Here is a 14,879-nt window from a genome sequence, read left to right as displayed (position 1 = left end):
CGATGGAACCCCACATCGGGCTCCCTGCTCAGTGGGGAGTCTGCTTCTCCTCCTCCTTATGCCTCTCTCCCCTACTCATGGGTGTGCGTGCTATCTCTCTCTCTCTCTGTGTCTGTCTGTGTCTGTTTCTGTGTCTCAGATGAATAAATTTTTAAAAATACTGTTTACCTTAACAGGAAATTCTTAACATTCTCAAATTACCTGCTAAATTACTTCTTCCATATTTAATACTCTGTGGTTTCCTTTGAAATAAGGGAAGTGATAAGTAATACTTAAGAATGAACATTTCTTGGGGTGCCTGGATGGCTCAGTGGGTTAAGCCTCTGCCTTCACCTTGGGTCGTGATCTCAGGGTCCTGGGATTGAGCCTGTTATCTGGCTTTCTGCTCAGCGGGGAGACTGCTTCCCCCCCTCTCTCTGCCTGCCTCTTTGCCTCCTTGTGATTTCTGAGTGTCAAATAAACAAGTAAAATCTTAACCACAAAAAGAATCAACATCTCTTTGAAAGAAGAAAAAATAGCACTGTGTCAAAAGAATTTCTTTCACTTGAATTTTGGAAGAAAAATTTTGAAAAAGTAGTTGGAGATTCTCAGTGTCACTTTAAATTTTCAGGTATACTCCTCTTAAAGATTAAGGTCAGTTTGCCCTCATGTCCTTTAGGAGCCTGTATTTACACGAAGGAAGGGTTTTGTTATCTAAAGGACCTAGGTTTCTCTCTCACCGAAGTAGCTTTTTTCTAGAAACTAAATATTAATTGTGTGTAATTAATTAAACTGAAGGTAAGATCTAACAACAACAAAAAAAAACCCCTCAGCTTTTTGACACTAGTTATAGAAAAGTAAGAACTGCCTGTGTTGCAGTGAAGAATAATGGTTTAAAGATTTTTAGCTCATCAGAACATATCTAAGGGCAGTTAAATTTGTTTAATGTTTAATGTTTACTTAACTTTCGTTTTATTCTCATATCTACCAGTTATACTATGAGGAAAATAAAGCTTTAAAATTGGCAGTTGCCGATAAAAATAAACTATAGAACACTTCGATTACCCCTTAAAAATATATCTTGCACTTAAATTTTATACACACATACATGGGTGTGTGTGTGTATATATATGAAACAGTTCCAGAGACTGTATATAAAGTTAAGTATTTTTTCTCTTTTGGAAGAATTTTACATTGAAATTAAAACCAAAACGATTATTTTGTAATTAAGTATACTGAATCTAAAATACTGTACTAAATAACATAGATTATCTAAATCTACGGTTTTATTAGCTGCTGTCCCTTCTGAAGAATTATTGCTGGGCTCTAGATTAAACAGCTAAACTCTTACTTACTAAGTATAGAAGTTGCCTTATATTTTAGATTAAAAGATAAATTTTCCCCAGTATGTACAGCTTTCTATAATGTCTTGGCCATCCTGAGTATTCTGAGTAACCTGGCTAGTATGCTATGTTCAAACCTTTCTTTCTGGTGCCAAAAAGCCCTCCAGATCAGAAAGATTTGATGCTTTATGCTTGACTAGAGTACCCAAGAAAACAATTCAGTTCCTCTTTTGAGTATCAGTACTGTTTCCTTTTTTTTTTTTTTTAATATTACCTGATTCTCACACTGATTCCTTTTTTGTTATTAAGCTCTCAACTGTTACGCTTCAGTTGTCATTGCTTTAGAACTGGGTTTGTATTTTTCTATTATTTATTTTTCTATTATTTCTATGTAAAATGGTATTAAATTAACTATTTTCACTTAATTATGATCTTGAGCTTCAGAAATCCTCTGGTCTTTAGCATGGTATAACCTTATGTTGCACAGCCCCTGAGGTCTAATGAGAAGAAGACTCCCCTTCCACACAGCACACTGTGAATCAGGTGTAAGTTTGATAGAGTAGGGAAATGGATGTTTTTTCTGGGCTTTTAAACCAGTCAGCCCTGGTTCAAATTCTGTTTGTGTCATTAGCTATTGTTTGTTCATTTGGTATTTGTCTAGCTGTTACCTAAGGCAAATTGACTAGTATGCCTTAGCCTCAGTTTCTCCAGCCAGAAGCTGTGTTTATCTAGTCAAGTACCTTGTATGCCATAGGTGTTCGAGTGATAACTATTGTTAATAAACTGTGTTGGTGGACCTTGGAAATAAGGTAGAGTCAGCCAACATGTGATCATTTTCTATCAGTCAAGTGTTCCCTTTGGTTTTATGTTATTCCTGACTTTATGAAGGAATTTTATTTCCAGCCGAAGTTAAAGGTAAACCTTGTGTCTTATCTTCAGCCTGAAATGGGAGCTCAGTACTTAGATATTACTATTGTATTCTACCTTGTACCCCAGTAGTAAGAATGAACATACTAGGCCCTTCACTCACTTTCCTTATTGACGTGTATAATGCTACATCTCATCATTGCGGTCATTAAATTTCATTTTGGAGAGACTAGCTGTATGATAATTGACTGGTGTGATATGTAAACTCTGAGAAGAAAAATACTCTGATCCTGAACATTCAAGTGCCGTTTATGTGTTAGCCACCAGGAATACAGAGATTGGTAGATTATGACTTCTTCTTTGGAGGGTAGCTATGCTCGCCACTATACCACCAACGCCGATTGATTATGACTTCTTTAAAGTAGCCTGTGAGCAGGATGGTGTCATCAGCATCATTTAGCTCATACATTCACCCTGTGGAACTACAGCTCTCTGTAGAAAGCATGGACCTGTTCTTCAGACCCATGATCTGCTTTCTGCTACCTTTGATCTTCTTTTATCATTTTTCTTTTCTGGTTGTACTTAAACCACACTGGCCTGCTTGCTATTCCTGGAACTCCTGAACCCTCTCCTGCCCCAGGACATTGCTTGTGCCCTTTTCTACTTCTTTCTCAAATCTTCATGACAAGAATTCCTTGCCTTTATTCATATTTCTGGTGAAATGTTATGAGCAAGGATGTCTCAGATTACCATATTTAGAATAAAACCTACCATCTTCACCTCATCCATGTCCTGCTTTATTTTTCTTTAAAACACTTAACATTACAAGACCTTGCCTTTTTCCACCAGAACATGGTTCTCTGAGATAATGCTTTACCTTGTTCCCTGCTATAATCTTAGTGCATAAGAACAGTGTCCAGTATATAGGTACTCAATAAATATGATTTAAGTGAGTAACTTAATGTTTAAGAAAACCTCTGAATGTGTTTATATAATTTCAGTTTTGTTCTTAAAAATGTTTAACTATAATAGCTAGTAGGTTAACCTTTTTAGGAAATAATTTAAACTATTAATAGCATTTTTCCCATATGTGAAATTATGTGCAAATTTAGGCAGTCAAGACAATACACTAGTTTTTAATCTACTTTTCTAATCTTAAATTTTCTTCAGAAATACAGTATAGTTGTCTTAACCAGCAGAATTCTTAAAGACCCATACATGAGACTAGAACACCTAGGTAATCTTACATTACTGTTAAGTGTCTTTTCTAAGTGGTAAAATAAAGTATATAATATTTTATGTGGATATTAAAGAGGAAAAAGATTAGTGTGTTGATCCACTGACTTTCTGATGTTCATTTAGTAGGAAAAACTTGGCCAACTGAAATCTTATGGATAGGTAGATCAACTTTTTTTTTTTTTAAGAAATAATTGTAGCTGTTAGTACAGAGTTTCCATGGTGCTAAATAATACATGCTTTAGACTTTCCTTAATGGTAAAAATCTGCAGCTGGACTTCCACTTCAGATTTACAGCCATTTTGATTTTTTATTTGGAATTTCTCCTGACTTCCATAGTTAGTTTGGTGTTCTCTGAACATTTCATAGGCTATTCTTCAAATTATTTATAATTGGGTGAGTGATAAGCACTAAACTTACGAACCATTTTATTTTAACATTGCAAATAATGTTCTCAGTGGCTGTCATTGGGGAAAGTCCTGTTCTGCTTAGTTGTACTTCCTTAGTAGACTGACATAGAGGAATCATTTATTGAGGAATGTTTCACTGTGTATAAATGAATTCCTGATGGAAACTATTGTTTTTTGTGCTGTACCTTATGTCTGTGGAATGTAACAGGACATGTATCAGGTAAATGCCCAGTACAGGTCTTACCAACCTGTCTGTAACATCTGTGTCAATCTATAAATAGGATTATAGCTTGGTATTTGTAATGATAAAAGCAATTGGTAATTTAAAGATGTCTTTTTCTTATGTGCTTGCTTCTTTCTCTCTCTCTCTCTCTCTTTTTTCTTAACCATCATGCTGCTCCTTTAGACTTTATTGTAATAGTGTTAGAGGTGGGCCACGTAGATTGGAATTTGGGAGGGGTAAAAATCATTAGTTTGAAACAACTATGAGCCATTTATGTCATTTTTATAATGTGACTGTAGTTCTTAAGTCAACTCCAAACTCACTTGCAATATTACTATTAATGAAAGTCCTACTGTGATTATTTTATATCCTAAATGCCACTGGTGGCTCACAAATCTGTTACTTTTTTTGGTAAAGGGTGTATGTGGAAAGGACTTGGTATTTTGCTATGAATCTAAGTCTAGCTTACTAAAAATTTAGTGGAATTATGAAAAATTTAGTGGAACACCAGCTACTGGGGCATTTCTTTCTTGAGAGAAGAACCAAGTTTATGTGAGCCTCTCCTGCCAGTGTAGAATAGATTCTCATATTTTATATAGATTTGATAGTAAGTCTTCTTTTTGTTCTTTTTTCAGGAAGCAAAGCTAACAGATCAGTTACCACTTATCATTGTATGTGATCGATTTGACTTTGTCCATGATTTGGTGCTCTATTTATATAGAAATAATCTTCAAAAGTATATAGAGATATATGTACAGAAGGTAAGTAATACTTAAAAAGTACCTTACCATAAATTCTACTTCTCACACTCTGGAAATCTTCATATCCTTTTGAAACTCTGTACACAATGGGAATAGCCTGCTACAGTGCCTGGCAACTTTTTTCTTTTGTCGTTCAGAATCCTTATTTGGGTTAGAATTTTACCTTCATGTTAAGCATGAAACAGAACAGACTGGTGTACTTGAAAAAGTTGAGTGACCTACACACTAGTTACTTGATAACCCAACCCCTGAGGTGTCCATGTAGAGGCCATAGACTCTAGAGCAGTTTTAAAACCGTCTTAAACATAGATATTTGAAACCTTACCTTCTAACTTGAGAAGTGGAAAAGCAGTTTTGCTGTAATGGAGGTCTTTTAATTAGTCTTTCATACACATCCTGTAGCTTCTTTGGATTTAGAGCAATGCTGAGGTAATTAACCACCTCTTTCCTCCTTTTTCTGTCTACTTATAAATTTAGACTCTTGGTTTATTACTGAACTTTAAAATTGAGCTTAAAAGAGGAAAATAAGAGTTTTGTTTTTTTTTTTAAACTCCCTTTTTGCGTTGCTTGTTAGTGATATAATGACATTTTTTTTTTAACCATAGGTGAATCCAAGTCGACTTCCTGTGGTTATTGGAGGATTGCTTGATGTTGATTGCTCTGAAGATGTCATTAAAAATTTAATTCTTGTTGTAAGAGGTCAATTCTCTACTGATGAGCTTGTTGCTGAGGTTGAAAAAAGAAACAGGTGTAGTACCATTTTAACCTACATAAATGTGATAAATTAGTAGCCTCTCTTAGCAGGCTAATGGATAAAAAATACAGACTCTCATTTGCCTAAAAGCTGTTTGCTAAAACTGGATCATAATTCCCTGGAGACACCTAATTTAGAAGTGACAAGCTAGCTATATTGCCGGGGGGAAAAATCTGTTTTCTGAAACATTACAGTTTTGTTATAGATATTATTTACATGTTTATAATTACAGCTATGGTTTGGCTATGTTTCTAATGTAAACTATGTAAAAGGCCTCTTTTTAGTTAGGTATGACACCACTAGTTAGTAACTAATTCTTTAATTAATTTATGTCAGGTATAATGAGAGAAAAGAATTCCCTGTGTAACTCTGGGTTAAACTGATTTTTAATTTGAACCTTAATGTGATAATATGAATTCTGAATTTTCAGTAGAGGAGAATATAGTATAAGTGCTTCTAGTATTTATTATACCATGAAGTCTTTTTTTTAGCTGGGGAATTTTGATGAACTGGTTTAGAAAGTGTTACTGTAGTAAATGAGGTTGGTGGATTGGTTTAACTGTGGGAAGTTACTCTTGACTATGAAGATAACAAGAAAAAAACCTATGGGGTTTAATTTTAACCTGAGTTGGTACAGGTATCCTTGAAATGGTATTCTAGAATTTGTATTTGAATATTTCAAATAGGAAAATTCTGTATTCAAAGACAATGGAAATACAGGATATAATACTGATTTTAAAAACTTGAGCCTGGTCTGAACTGATTATAGGTCGTAATAATTTAACATTTAGAAAGAGGTTTTAGTTGCATCTTAATCTAATACCTGAAAACCATCTTGTTTATATATTCTAAGCAAATAGCCGGATAAACTTAGACAATTTTGTCTTTAAGTTACAAATTACATTGTGATAAACTAGATTCACATCTGAGTCACTAGTTTAGGTATGCCTTAGCTAATATTTATTTTTTCAGTTGCCATGGCATATCTGCTTGTGTTGCACTTGCTTATAGGACCATGAATTTTTTGCCATAATACAAATTTGTGTCTTTACCCTAATGGGAGTGAGTTCATAATTAACTACATGAGTTTGGTAGCCAAAATATGGCCTGCTATTTTTCCTGTGGATGCTTTTATTTTTATTATTATTATTTTTTTAAGTTGATTTAAATAATCTTCTCACCCAGCGTGGGGCTTGAACTCATGACCCTCAGATGGAGAGTTGGAGGTTCCACCAACTGAGCCAGCCAGGTGCCGCCTCTAGGTGCTTTTAATACTTAAACCATCGTCAAAAGAGTATTGGATCATCAGAACCACTGAAGCATAAGCTATAGCTTAGTGAAACCATGATCCTTGGTGGAGTGGTCATATGACTGCTAGAATTACTAAACCCAGAGCTTCTAAAGCCACCAAATTTTGTTCACATTGTGTATTTAGGGTACTGCCCCCTTTGGCTGTAGGTAATATCTGTTAATTGTGTTAAAATTGTAAGGCACTGGGGCACCTGGGTGGCTCAGTCGTTAGGTTTCTGCCTTTAGCTCAGGTCCAGATCCCAGGGTCCTTGGTTTGAGCCTGGGTTTGAGCAGAGCCTTTCTGCTCTGCAAGAAGCCTACTTCTCCCTCTCCCACTCTCCCTGCTTGTGTTCCTGCTCTCACTATCTCTTTCTCAGTCAAATAAATAAATAAAATCTTTAAAAAACTTATAAGGGGGAGCGCCTGGGTGGCTCAGTGGGTTAAAGCCTCTGCCTTCGGCTTGGGTCATGATCCCAGGGTCCTGGGATCCAGCCCCACATCGGGCTCGCTGCTCAGCAGGGAGCCTGCTTCCTCTTCTCTCTCTGCCTACTTGTGATCTCCATCTGTCAAATAAATAAATAGAATCTTTAAAAAGAAAAATGAAATGATAAGGAACCTTAGATAATCTGGCCTGTTTTTCATATGGCATTCCCATCTTACTTCCAAACAAAATTTATCTGAAGTCTAGGTATTTTGTCCAGTATTTAAAAAAAAAAAAAAAGTATGAATCTATAATCTCTTTTTTCTATATCCTATCTAAATAATGTAGCAGATAGGTCTGGGAAATTCTTAAGAGTCTTTCCTTTTGTATAATCCTGGGCAAATCATTTAGCCATCTCTGAATCTTAATTTCCCAATTTGTAACAGAATTGTTGAGAATTCAAAATTATATATGGGAGAGCATGTTATATACCATAAGGTATTTCTGTAGTTAGCATTGTCAAGAGTTGTGTGTTTTTTAATAATATATCATGTGTGGTTTTGTGTTGTTTTGTGTGTGTATGTGGTTTTTTTGTTTTGTTTTGAAATACTAGATTGAAACTGCTTCTGCCTTGGCTAGAGGCCAGAATTCATGAGGGCTGTGAGGAGCCTGCTACTCACAATGCATTAGCCAAAATCTACATAGACAGTAATAACAACCCAGAGAGATTTCTTCGTGAAAATCCTTATTATGACAGTCGCGTTGTTGGAAAGTACTGTGAGAAGAGAGATCCACATCTGGCCTGTGTTGCTTATGAACGTGGCCAGTGTGATCTGGAACTTATTAATGTGAGTACTGCTAGCTAAATGTTTACAGAGAGAATGCTGCATTTTTAAATACCTGTTGTATAATGTTAGATTAGTGAATTTTGAGTTTCGTGGTGGCTTTAGGTGATACAGAGCATTCCTTGTAGTTGTGTGCTTTTTAAAAAAACTTTATTTGCCAATAATTGTGAATTTAAAGGGGCCAAAATAGTAAATTAAGTCTGTATTCACCTAACATTTTAACCCCAATAGTTCTATCACCTGTGTTCTCATACAATGTTTCATACATAAACACACATACACACCATACATATATGTATATATATATATGTACATATGAGAATGTGGTACATACTTCCTCAGTGTGTATTTTCTAAGACTAAGGGTATTCTGTTTTCATAACCACACTGTAGATACGAACTTTAGTCATCTTGATACTGACAGAATAATTTTAAAATCTGTCTTATTCTAGTTTGTCATTGCCCCAATAATGTCCTTTGTAGCACATACTGAATTTTAATAAAAACTTGGTTGTGACCTATTCAGGTTTATATGTAAAAGTGATGGATTAAAAAAAGAAACATTAACAGGGTATAAATCATAGGAAATAACCTTTAAAACTAAAGTTAGTCTATAGAAAGTCTTTACTTTTTATTTCGAAACTAACCTTTAGTATCTCATTTAGGTTTGCAATGAGAATTCCCTCTTCAAAAGTCTTTCCCGCTATTTGGTACGCCGAAAGGATCCAGAATTATGGGGTAGTGTGCTGCTGGAAAGCAATCCTTACAGGAGACCCCTAATTGACCAGGTAAAATTGACAAATGTGTTTAAGGCTTATCTTTTTAACTATGAATAAAATCTTTCCTGTCATCATACCCATATGTACTCAAGTAGATCATATTTTTTTTTTTTTTTTTTTTTTTTTTTTTTTTTTTTTTTTTTTTTTTTAAGATTTATTTATTTGACAGAGAGAAATCACAAGAGAGGCAGGCAGAGAGAGAGGAAGGGAAGCAGGCTCTCCGCGGAGCAGAGAGCCCGATGTGGGACTCGATCCCAGGACCCCGAGATCATGACCTGAGCTGAAGGCAGCGGCTTAACCCACTGAGCCACCCAGGCGCCCCTCAAGTAGATCATATTTAACTATGACAGAAGTCAGTAAAAAGTAGAAAATAAAATTATACTAACATATATATTGCACACACATCATAAAAATGTTTTTTAGAACCCTAAAAATTGAAGGTTCTTAATAGTTTTTAAATTCTTTTGATACAAGTACAAATATAGAAGAGAATAAATTGAAGGTTATTTATTTTTTGTTCCTGTCCTAGGAAGCATGTCTAAGGAAAATTCCCATTTTGGATACAAAGCTTCCTGGGAGCCATACAATTAGCCAAAAATAGAGGAATTACTGAGTCAGTATTGCCACATCTATGTAGTTGAATTCATATTTAGCCATTAAAGTGATAATGAGGAGTGGTTATTACAGATAATATTTTAATCAGGGAAAAAGAAGTTACGTAATTAGGGTGGTTTTTTCTAGAGACTGGAAGTACACATGATGTGGGTATACGTGAATTTGTGTAGAAAAACCTTTATGTGATGAGTTTAAAGGTATTTTTCCTCCTTCATTCTTATTTCAAGTTTTCTGCTGAGATGCCACTTTATTCTTATCAGATAATGTCTTCAGTAACCACCTTGATTTTCAGTACTTTAACTCCCTAAATAAACAAATACATATATATGTATATATATGCACATACATACACATATACACACATACGTATGTGTGTGTGTATATATATATCTCTCTCTCTGTATACTTTGTAGGTTGTACAGACAGCCTTGTCTGAGACTCAGGACCCTGAAGAAGTGTCAGTAACTGTCAAGGCTTTTATGACTGCAGACCTTCCTAATGAACTCATTGAACTGCTGGAGAAAATTGTCCTTGATAACTCCGTATTCAGTGAACACAGGTATGCTCTAAGAAGGGTCCATTGGCTATTAATATTCAGTCTTAAATTACAGCCTATCACTTTTGAGAAGAACAAAAAGACAAAGCTTAGAGAATGTTGTTTGAATTCTGACTCTTCTAATAGCCTCCTTTTCTCACCCTGCCTCTGAGACTGGGACGCCTGGGTGGCTCAGTTGGTTGGACAACTGCCTTCGGCTCAGGTCATGATCCCGGAGTTCCGGGATCGAGTCCCACATCAGGCTCCCGGCTCCATGGGGTGTCTGCTTCTCCCTCTGACCTTCTCCTCGCTCATGCTCTCTCTCAAATAAATAAATAAAATGTTAAAAAAAAAAACAAAAAACTTCATAGCCACAGTGTTTATTCTTTATGACTAATAAGATTTTGAAATAATGCAGTTTTTTTTTCTTGAAAGGAATCTGCAAAACCTCCTCATCCTCACTGCAATCAAGGCTGACCGTACACGTGTTATGGAGTATATTAACCGCCTGGATAATTATGATGCCCCAGATATTGCCAATATTGCCATCTGCAATGAGTTGTTTGAAGAAGCATTTGCCATTTTCCGGAAATTTGATGTCAATACTTCAGCAGTTCAGGTAGATCTTCAGATTGCCTAAGTTGATTCAGTGTATGCATTATACTGTTAGGCTCAGCGTAATTGATTGCTTTGGCATAGAAAAGCAATAAAATCCTAACTGTTTATTATATGTGCTGCCGAAGTGAGCACAATCCTGTTTAAATGTAATTGCTATGTGGCAAGATTCATTCTACTACAATCCAGATTCAAAAATTGTTTGCCTAGGTCTTGATTGAACATATTGGAAATTTGGATCGGGCATATGAGTTTGCTGAACGCTGCAATGAACCTGCAGTCTGGAGTCAGCTTGCAAAAGCCCAGTTGCAGAAAGGAATGGTGAAAGAAGCCATTGATTCATATATCAAAGCAGATGATCCTTCATCCTACATGGAAGTTGTTCAAGCTGCCAATACTAGTGGTATGACTTCTTACTTTTATGTGTTTGTGACCTCAGAAAATGTACCTAAGCTGTGATTAAGCTAAGCATTAAGATATTGGTCTATTCTGAATTTATATAGGAAAGAGATACTGCATGGTTACTTGTGAAGAAATTTAGCACTCCATCTTAGTCCACATATAGAGGGGCTGCATTTTGTGAACTTACAAAGGTCCACAGGGAATATTTTCTGTTTTCAAATCTCAGAATTCTTTTTAAGATTTTATTTATTTGAAAGAGATAGCGAGAGGGGGCACAAGCGGAGGTGGAGGGGAGCAGGGGGAAGGAGAAGCAGGCTCCCCGCTGAGCAGGGATTCCAGTGCAGAAATCCCTGGGATCATGACTTGTGCCAAAGGCAGATGCCTAACTGACTGAGCCACCTAGGCACCCCTGAAATCTCATAAAAAATTTTTTTTTAATTTTTTATTTTTTTATTAACATATAATGTATTATTAGCCCCAGGGGTACAGGTCTGTGAATCGCCAGGTTTACACACTTCATAGCGCTCACCATAGCACATACCTTCCCCAATGTCCATAACCCCACCTCCCTCTCCCCGGCAACCCTCAGATGTTTTGTAAGATTGAGAGTCTCTTATGGTTTGTCTCTCTCCAGATTCCATCTTGTTTCATTTTTTCTTTTCCTACCCCCCAAATCCCTCACGTTGCCTCTCAACTTCCTCAAATTAGGGAGATCATATGATAATTGTCTTTCTCTGATTGACTTATTTGCTAAGCATAATACCCTCTAGTTTCATCCACATTGTCGCAAATGGCAGGATTTCATCTTTTGATGGCTGCATAGTATTCCATTGTGTATATGTATGTATGTGTGTGTGTGCGTGTGTGTGTATCACATCATCTTTATCCATTCATCTGTTGATGGACATCTAGGTTCTTTCTGTAGTTTGGCTATTGTGGACATTGCTGCTATAAACATTCGGGTGCACGTGCCCGTTCGGATCACTACATTTGTATCTTTAGGGTAAATACCCAGTAGTGCAATTGCTGGGTCGTAGGGTAGCTCTATTTTAAACTTTTTGAGGACCTCCATGCTGTTTTCCAGAGTGGTTGCACCAACTTGCATTCCTACCAACAGTATGGGAGGGTTCCTCTATCTCTGCATCCTCGCCAGCATCTGTCATTTCCTGACTTGTGAATTTTAGCCATTCTGACTGGTGTGAGGTGGTATCTCATTGTGGTTTTGGAAATCTCATAAAATTTTGATTGATTTCTAATCTGACAACTTTAAGGAAAAGGGAAATTCAGCTATTCATTTGGTCAGTGATAATACAGAAATGTAATAAAAATTTTGCCATTTTAGATACTTTTCATCATTTACATTTATTATTCTCTATTGTTTCCTTAGAAAGGAAATTAACAATTCTTGTTTATTTGAGTGAAAAGGTAAATGTTAAGATGTTAGTGTTTGGGCTTACTTTCTTCTTTATACCTAGGAAACTGGGAAGAACTAGTGAAGTACTTGCAGATGGCCCGTAAGAAGGCTCGTGAGTCCTATGTGGAGACAGAATTGATATTTGCCCTGGCTAAAACAAATCGCCTTGCAGAGTTAGAAGAATTCATCAATGGGCCAAATAATGCTCATATCCAACAAGTGGGTTTCCTGTTCAGATTTTTTTCAGACTGTAAAAAATAAGTTGTTAAGCAACTTTTTAAATAGTATCTTAACCTATCACAACTGATGATTTCCAAGAAAAAATGTTTCTCAGTATTAAATTGAGTTGTGACTTTAGAAAGAGGATTGAGTTTACACTTACTGAAAATGGATTGCATTTGTTTCAGGTTGGTGACCGTTGTTATGATGAAAAGATGTATGATGCTGCTAAACTATTGTATAATAATGTTTCCAATTTTGGACGCCTGGCATCTACCTTGGTTCATCTGGGTGAATATCAGGCAGCTGTTGATGGAGCTAGGAAAGCTAACAGTACTCGAACATGGAAAGAGGTAATCTTAACACCAGTTCCAAGAATTAAGATTCTTGGAAATCTCTTTAAACTGATTAATTGAATTAACCAGCCATGTTTATATTTGAGTTTACATAATTGAAATTTTTGTTATAGGTCTGCTTCGCCTGTGTAGATGGCAAGGAGTTTCGTCTTGCTCAGATGTGTGGGCTTCATATAGTAGTACATGCAGATGAATTGGAGGAACTTATCAACTACTATCAGGTAATGAACAGGGGTCTTTTATTAATTGAGAGCTATTGCTGCAGATGGTTTTATCTTTAACTGTGTATTTCCCTTATTCAGGATCGAGGCTACTTTGAAGAACTGATAACCATGTTGGAAGCAGCGCTGGGACTTGAGCGAGCTCATATGGGAATGTTTACCGAATTAGCTATTCTATATTCTAAATTTAAGCCACAGAAAATGAGGGAGCACCTGGAGCTGTTCTGGTCCAGAGTGAATATTCCTAAGGTAACCCAGCCTTTTAACATTGTGAGGTGGCTCTATAGCTGTAATTAAAACTTTAAAACATCTTTCCTTTTTTAGGCTTTAGCTAGAATTATTCCTATCTAAAGCATTTAAGTCTTTTCTTATGTAGGTGCTTAGAGCTGCAGAACAAGCTCATCTTTGGGCAGAATTGGTGTTTTTATATGACAAGTATGAAGAATATGATAATGCCATAATTACTATGATGAATCATCCAACTGATGCATGGAAAGAAGGGCAGTTCAAAGATATCATTACCAAGGTGTGTATCTTCTCCAGAAGATAGAAGCTTTGAAAGGAGAAAGCTCATTAGGAAATGACTCTTAATTTACATGTGGATTTTTCCCATTTTAGGTTGCCAATGTAGAACTATACTACAGAGCAATACAGTTCTACTTAGAATTCAAGCCTCTGTTGTTAAATGATTTGCTGATGGTGCTGTCTCCACGGTTGGATCATACTCGTGCTGTCAATTATTTCAGCAAGGTAATTTTAAAAACTTCAGAATTTCAGGGGTGCCTGGGTGGCTCAGTGGGTTAAGCCTCTGCCTTCGGCTCAGGTGATGGTCCCAGGGTCCTGGGATTGAGCCCCACATCAGGCTCTCTGCTCAGCAGGGAGTTTGCTTTCCTTCCTCTTTCTCTCTGCCTGCCTCTCTGCCTACCTGTGATGTGATCTCTGTCAGATAAATAAATAAAATCTTAAAAAAAATAAAAATAAAAAAAATCTTCAGAGTTTCAGGGAGGTGCCTTAGGTAGTTAAACGACTGCCTTCAGCTTGGATCATGATCCCAGAGTCCTGGGATCAAGCCCTTTGTTGGGCTTCCTGCTCAGTGGGGACCCTGCTTCTCCCTGTGCCACTTCCCCTGCTTATACGCACATGCACGTGTGTTTTCTCTCTCTCTCTCTCTCTGTCAAATAAAATTTGGGGGGTAAAAAAAAACAACAACCTTAAGAATCTCAGCAAGGAACTAAGACATGTTTGGATAACTTTTGTTGAATGTTAAGGATATGCTCTGTTTGTAACAAAACTCTCTTTATTTTAAAGGTTAAACAGCTACCACTGGTGAAACCATATTTGCGTTCAGTTCAAAACCACAATAACAAATCTGTGAATGAATCACTGAACAACCTCTTCATTACAGAAGAAGATTATCAGGTAAAACCTTTTATTTCTTGCATATATTTTCAAAAACTCAGGTTATGATTGAGTGGTTAAGTTGATGTGTTTGGGTTAAAAAGAAGCCCATTATCCCTTAGGATTGTAAACAGTAGGTACTTAGATGCTTGGGATCTAAATTTAGTGATGTTTTCAGGATTGATAAATCTGAGTTC

The 14,879-nt window shown here is 36.3% G+C and overlaps 1 protein-coding gene across 2 annotated transcripts in view; it reads left to right on the top strand.

Moving 5' to 3' along the window:
* The window catches only part of CLTC (clathrin heavy chain), a 64,345-nt gene that overhangs the window by 38,859 nt on the left and 10,607 nt on the right, over nucleotides 1–14,879 (top strand). For both annotated transcript variants that reach the window (XM_045984255.1, XM_045984256.1), the window contains exons 15-28: nucleotides 4,694–4,819; nucleotides 5,425–5,567; nucleotides 7,898–8,132; nucleotides 8,794–8,916; nucleotides 9,936–10,081; nucleotides 10,493–10,676; nucleotides 10,883–11,075; nucleotides 12,550–12,707; nucleotides 12,896–13,060; nucleotides 13,177–13,284; nucleotides 13,366–13,533; nucleotides 13,661–13,810; nucleotides 13,903–14,034; nucleotides 14,593–14,703. In XM_045984255.1, the coding sequence (XP_045840211.1) occupies nucleotides 4,694–4,819; nucleotides 5,425–5,567; nucleotides 7,898–8,132; nucleotides 8,794–8,916; nucleotides 9,936–10,081; nucleotides 10,493–10,676; nucleotides 10,883–11,075; nucleotides 12,550–12,707; nucleotides 12,896–13,060; nucleotides 13,177–13,284; nucleotides 13,366–13,533; nucleotides 13,661–13,810; nucleotides 13,903–14,034; nucleotides 14,593–14,703 (2,142 nt within the window). The remainder of the gene's footprint in view (nucleotides 1–4,693; nucleotides 4,820–5,424; nucleotides 5,568–7,897; nucleotides 8,133–8,793; nucleotides 8,917–9,935; nucleotides 10,082–10,492; nucleotides 10,677–10,882; nucleotides 11,076–12,549; nucleotides 12,708–12,895; nucleotides 13,061–13,176; nucleotides 13,285–13,365; nucleotides 13,534–13,660; nucleotides 13,811–13,902; nucleotides 14,035–14,592; nucleotides 14,704–14,879) is intronic.

This window comes from Meles meles, chromosome 18 (assembly GCF_922984935.1).
Source record: "Meles meles chromosome 18, mMelMel3.1 paternal haplotype, whole genome shotgun sequence".
Lineage (NCBI taxonomy): Eukaryota > Metazoa > Chordata > Mammalia > Carnivora > Mustelidae > Meles > Meles meles.
The sequence above is the reverse complement of the archived record's forward strand: the minus strand, read 5'-3'. Positions and strand labels throughout refer to the sequence as shown.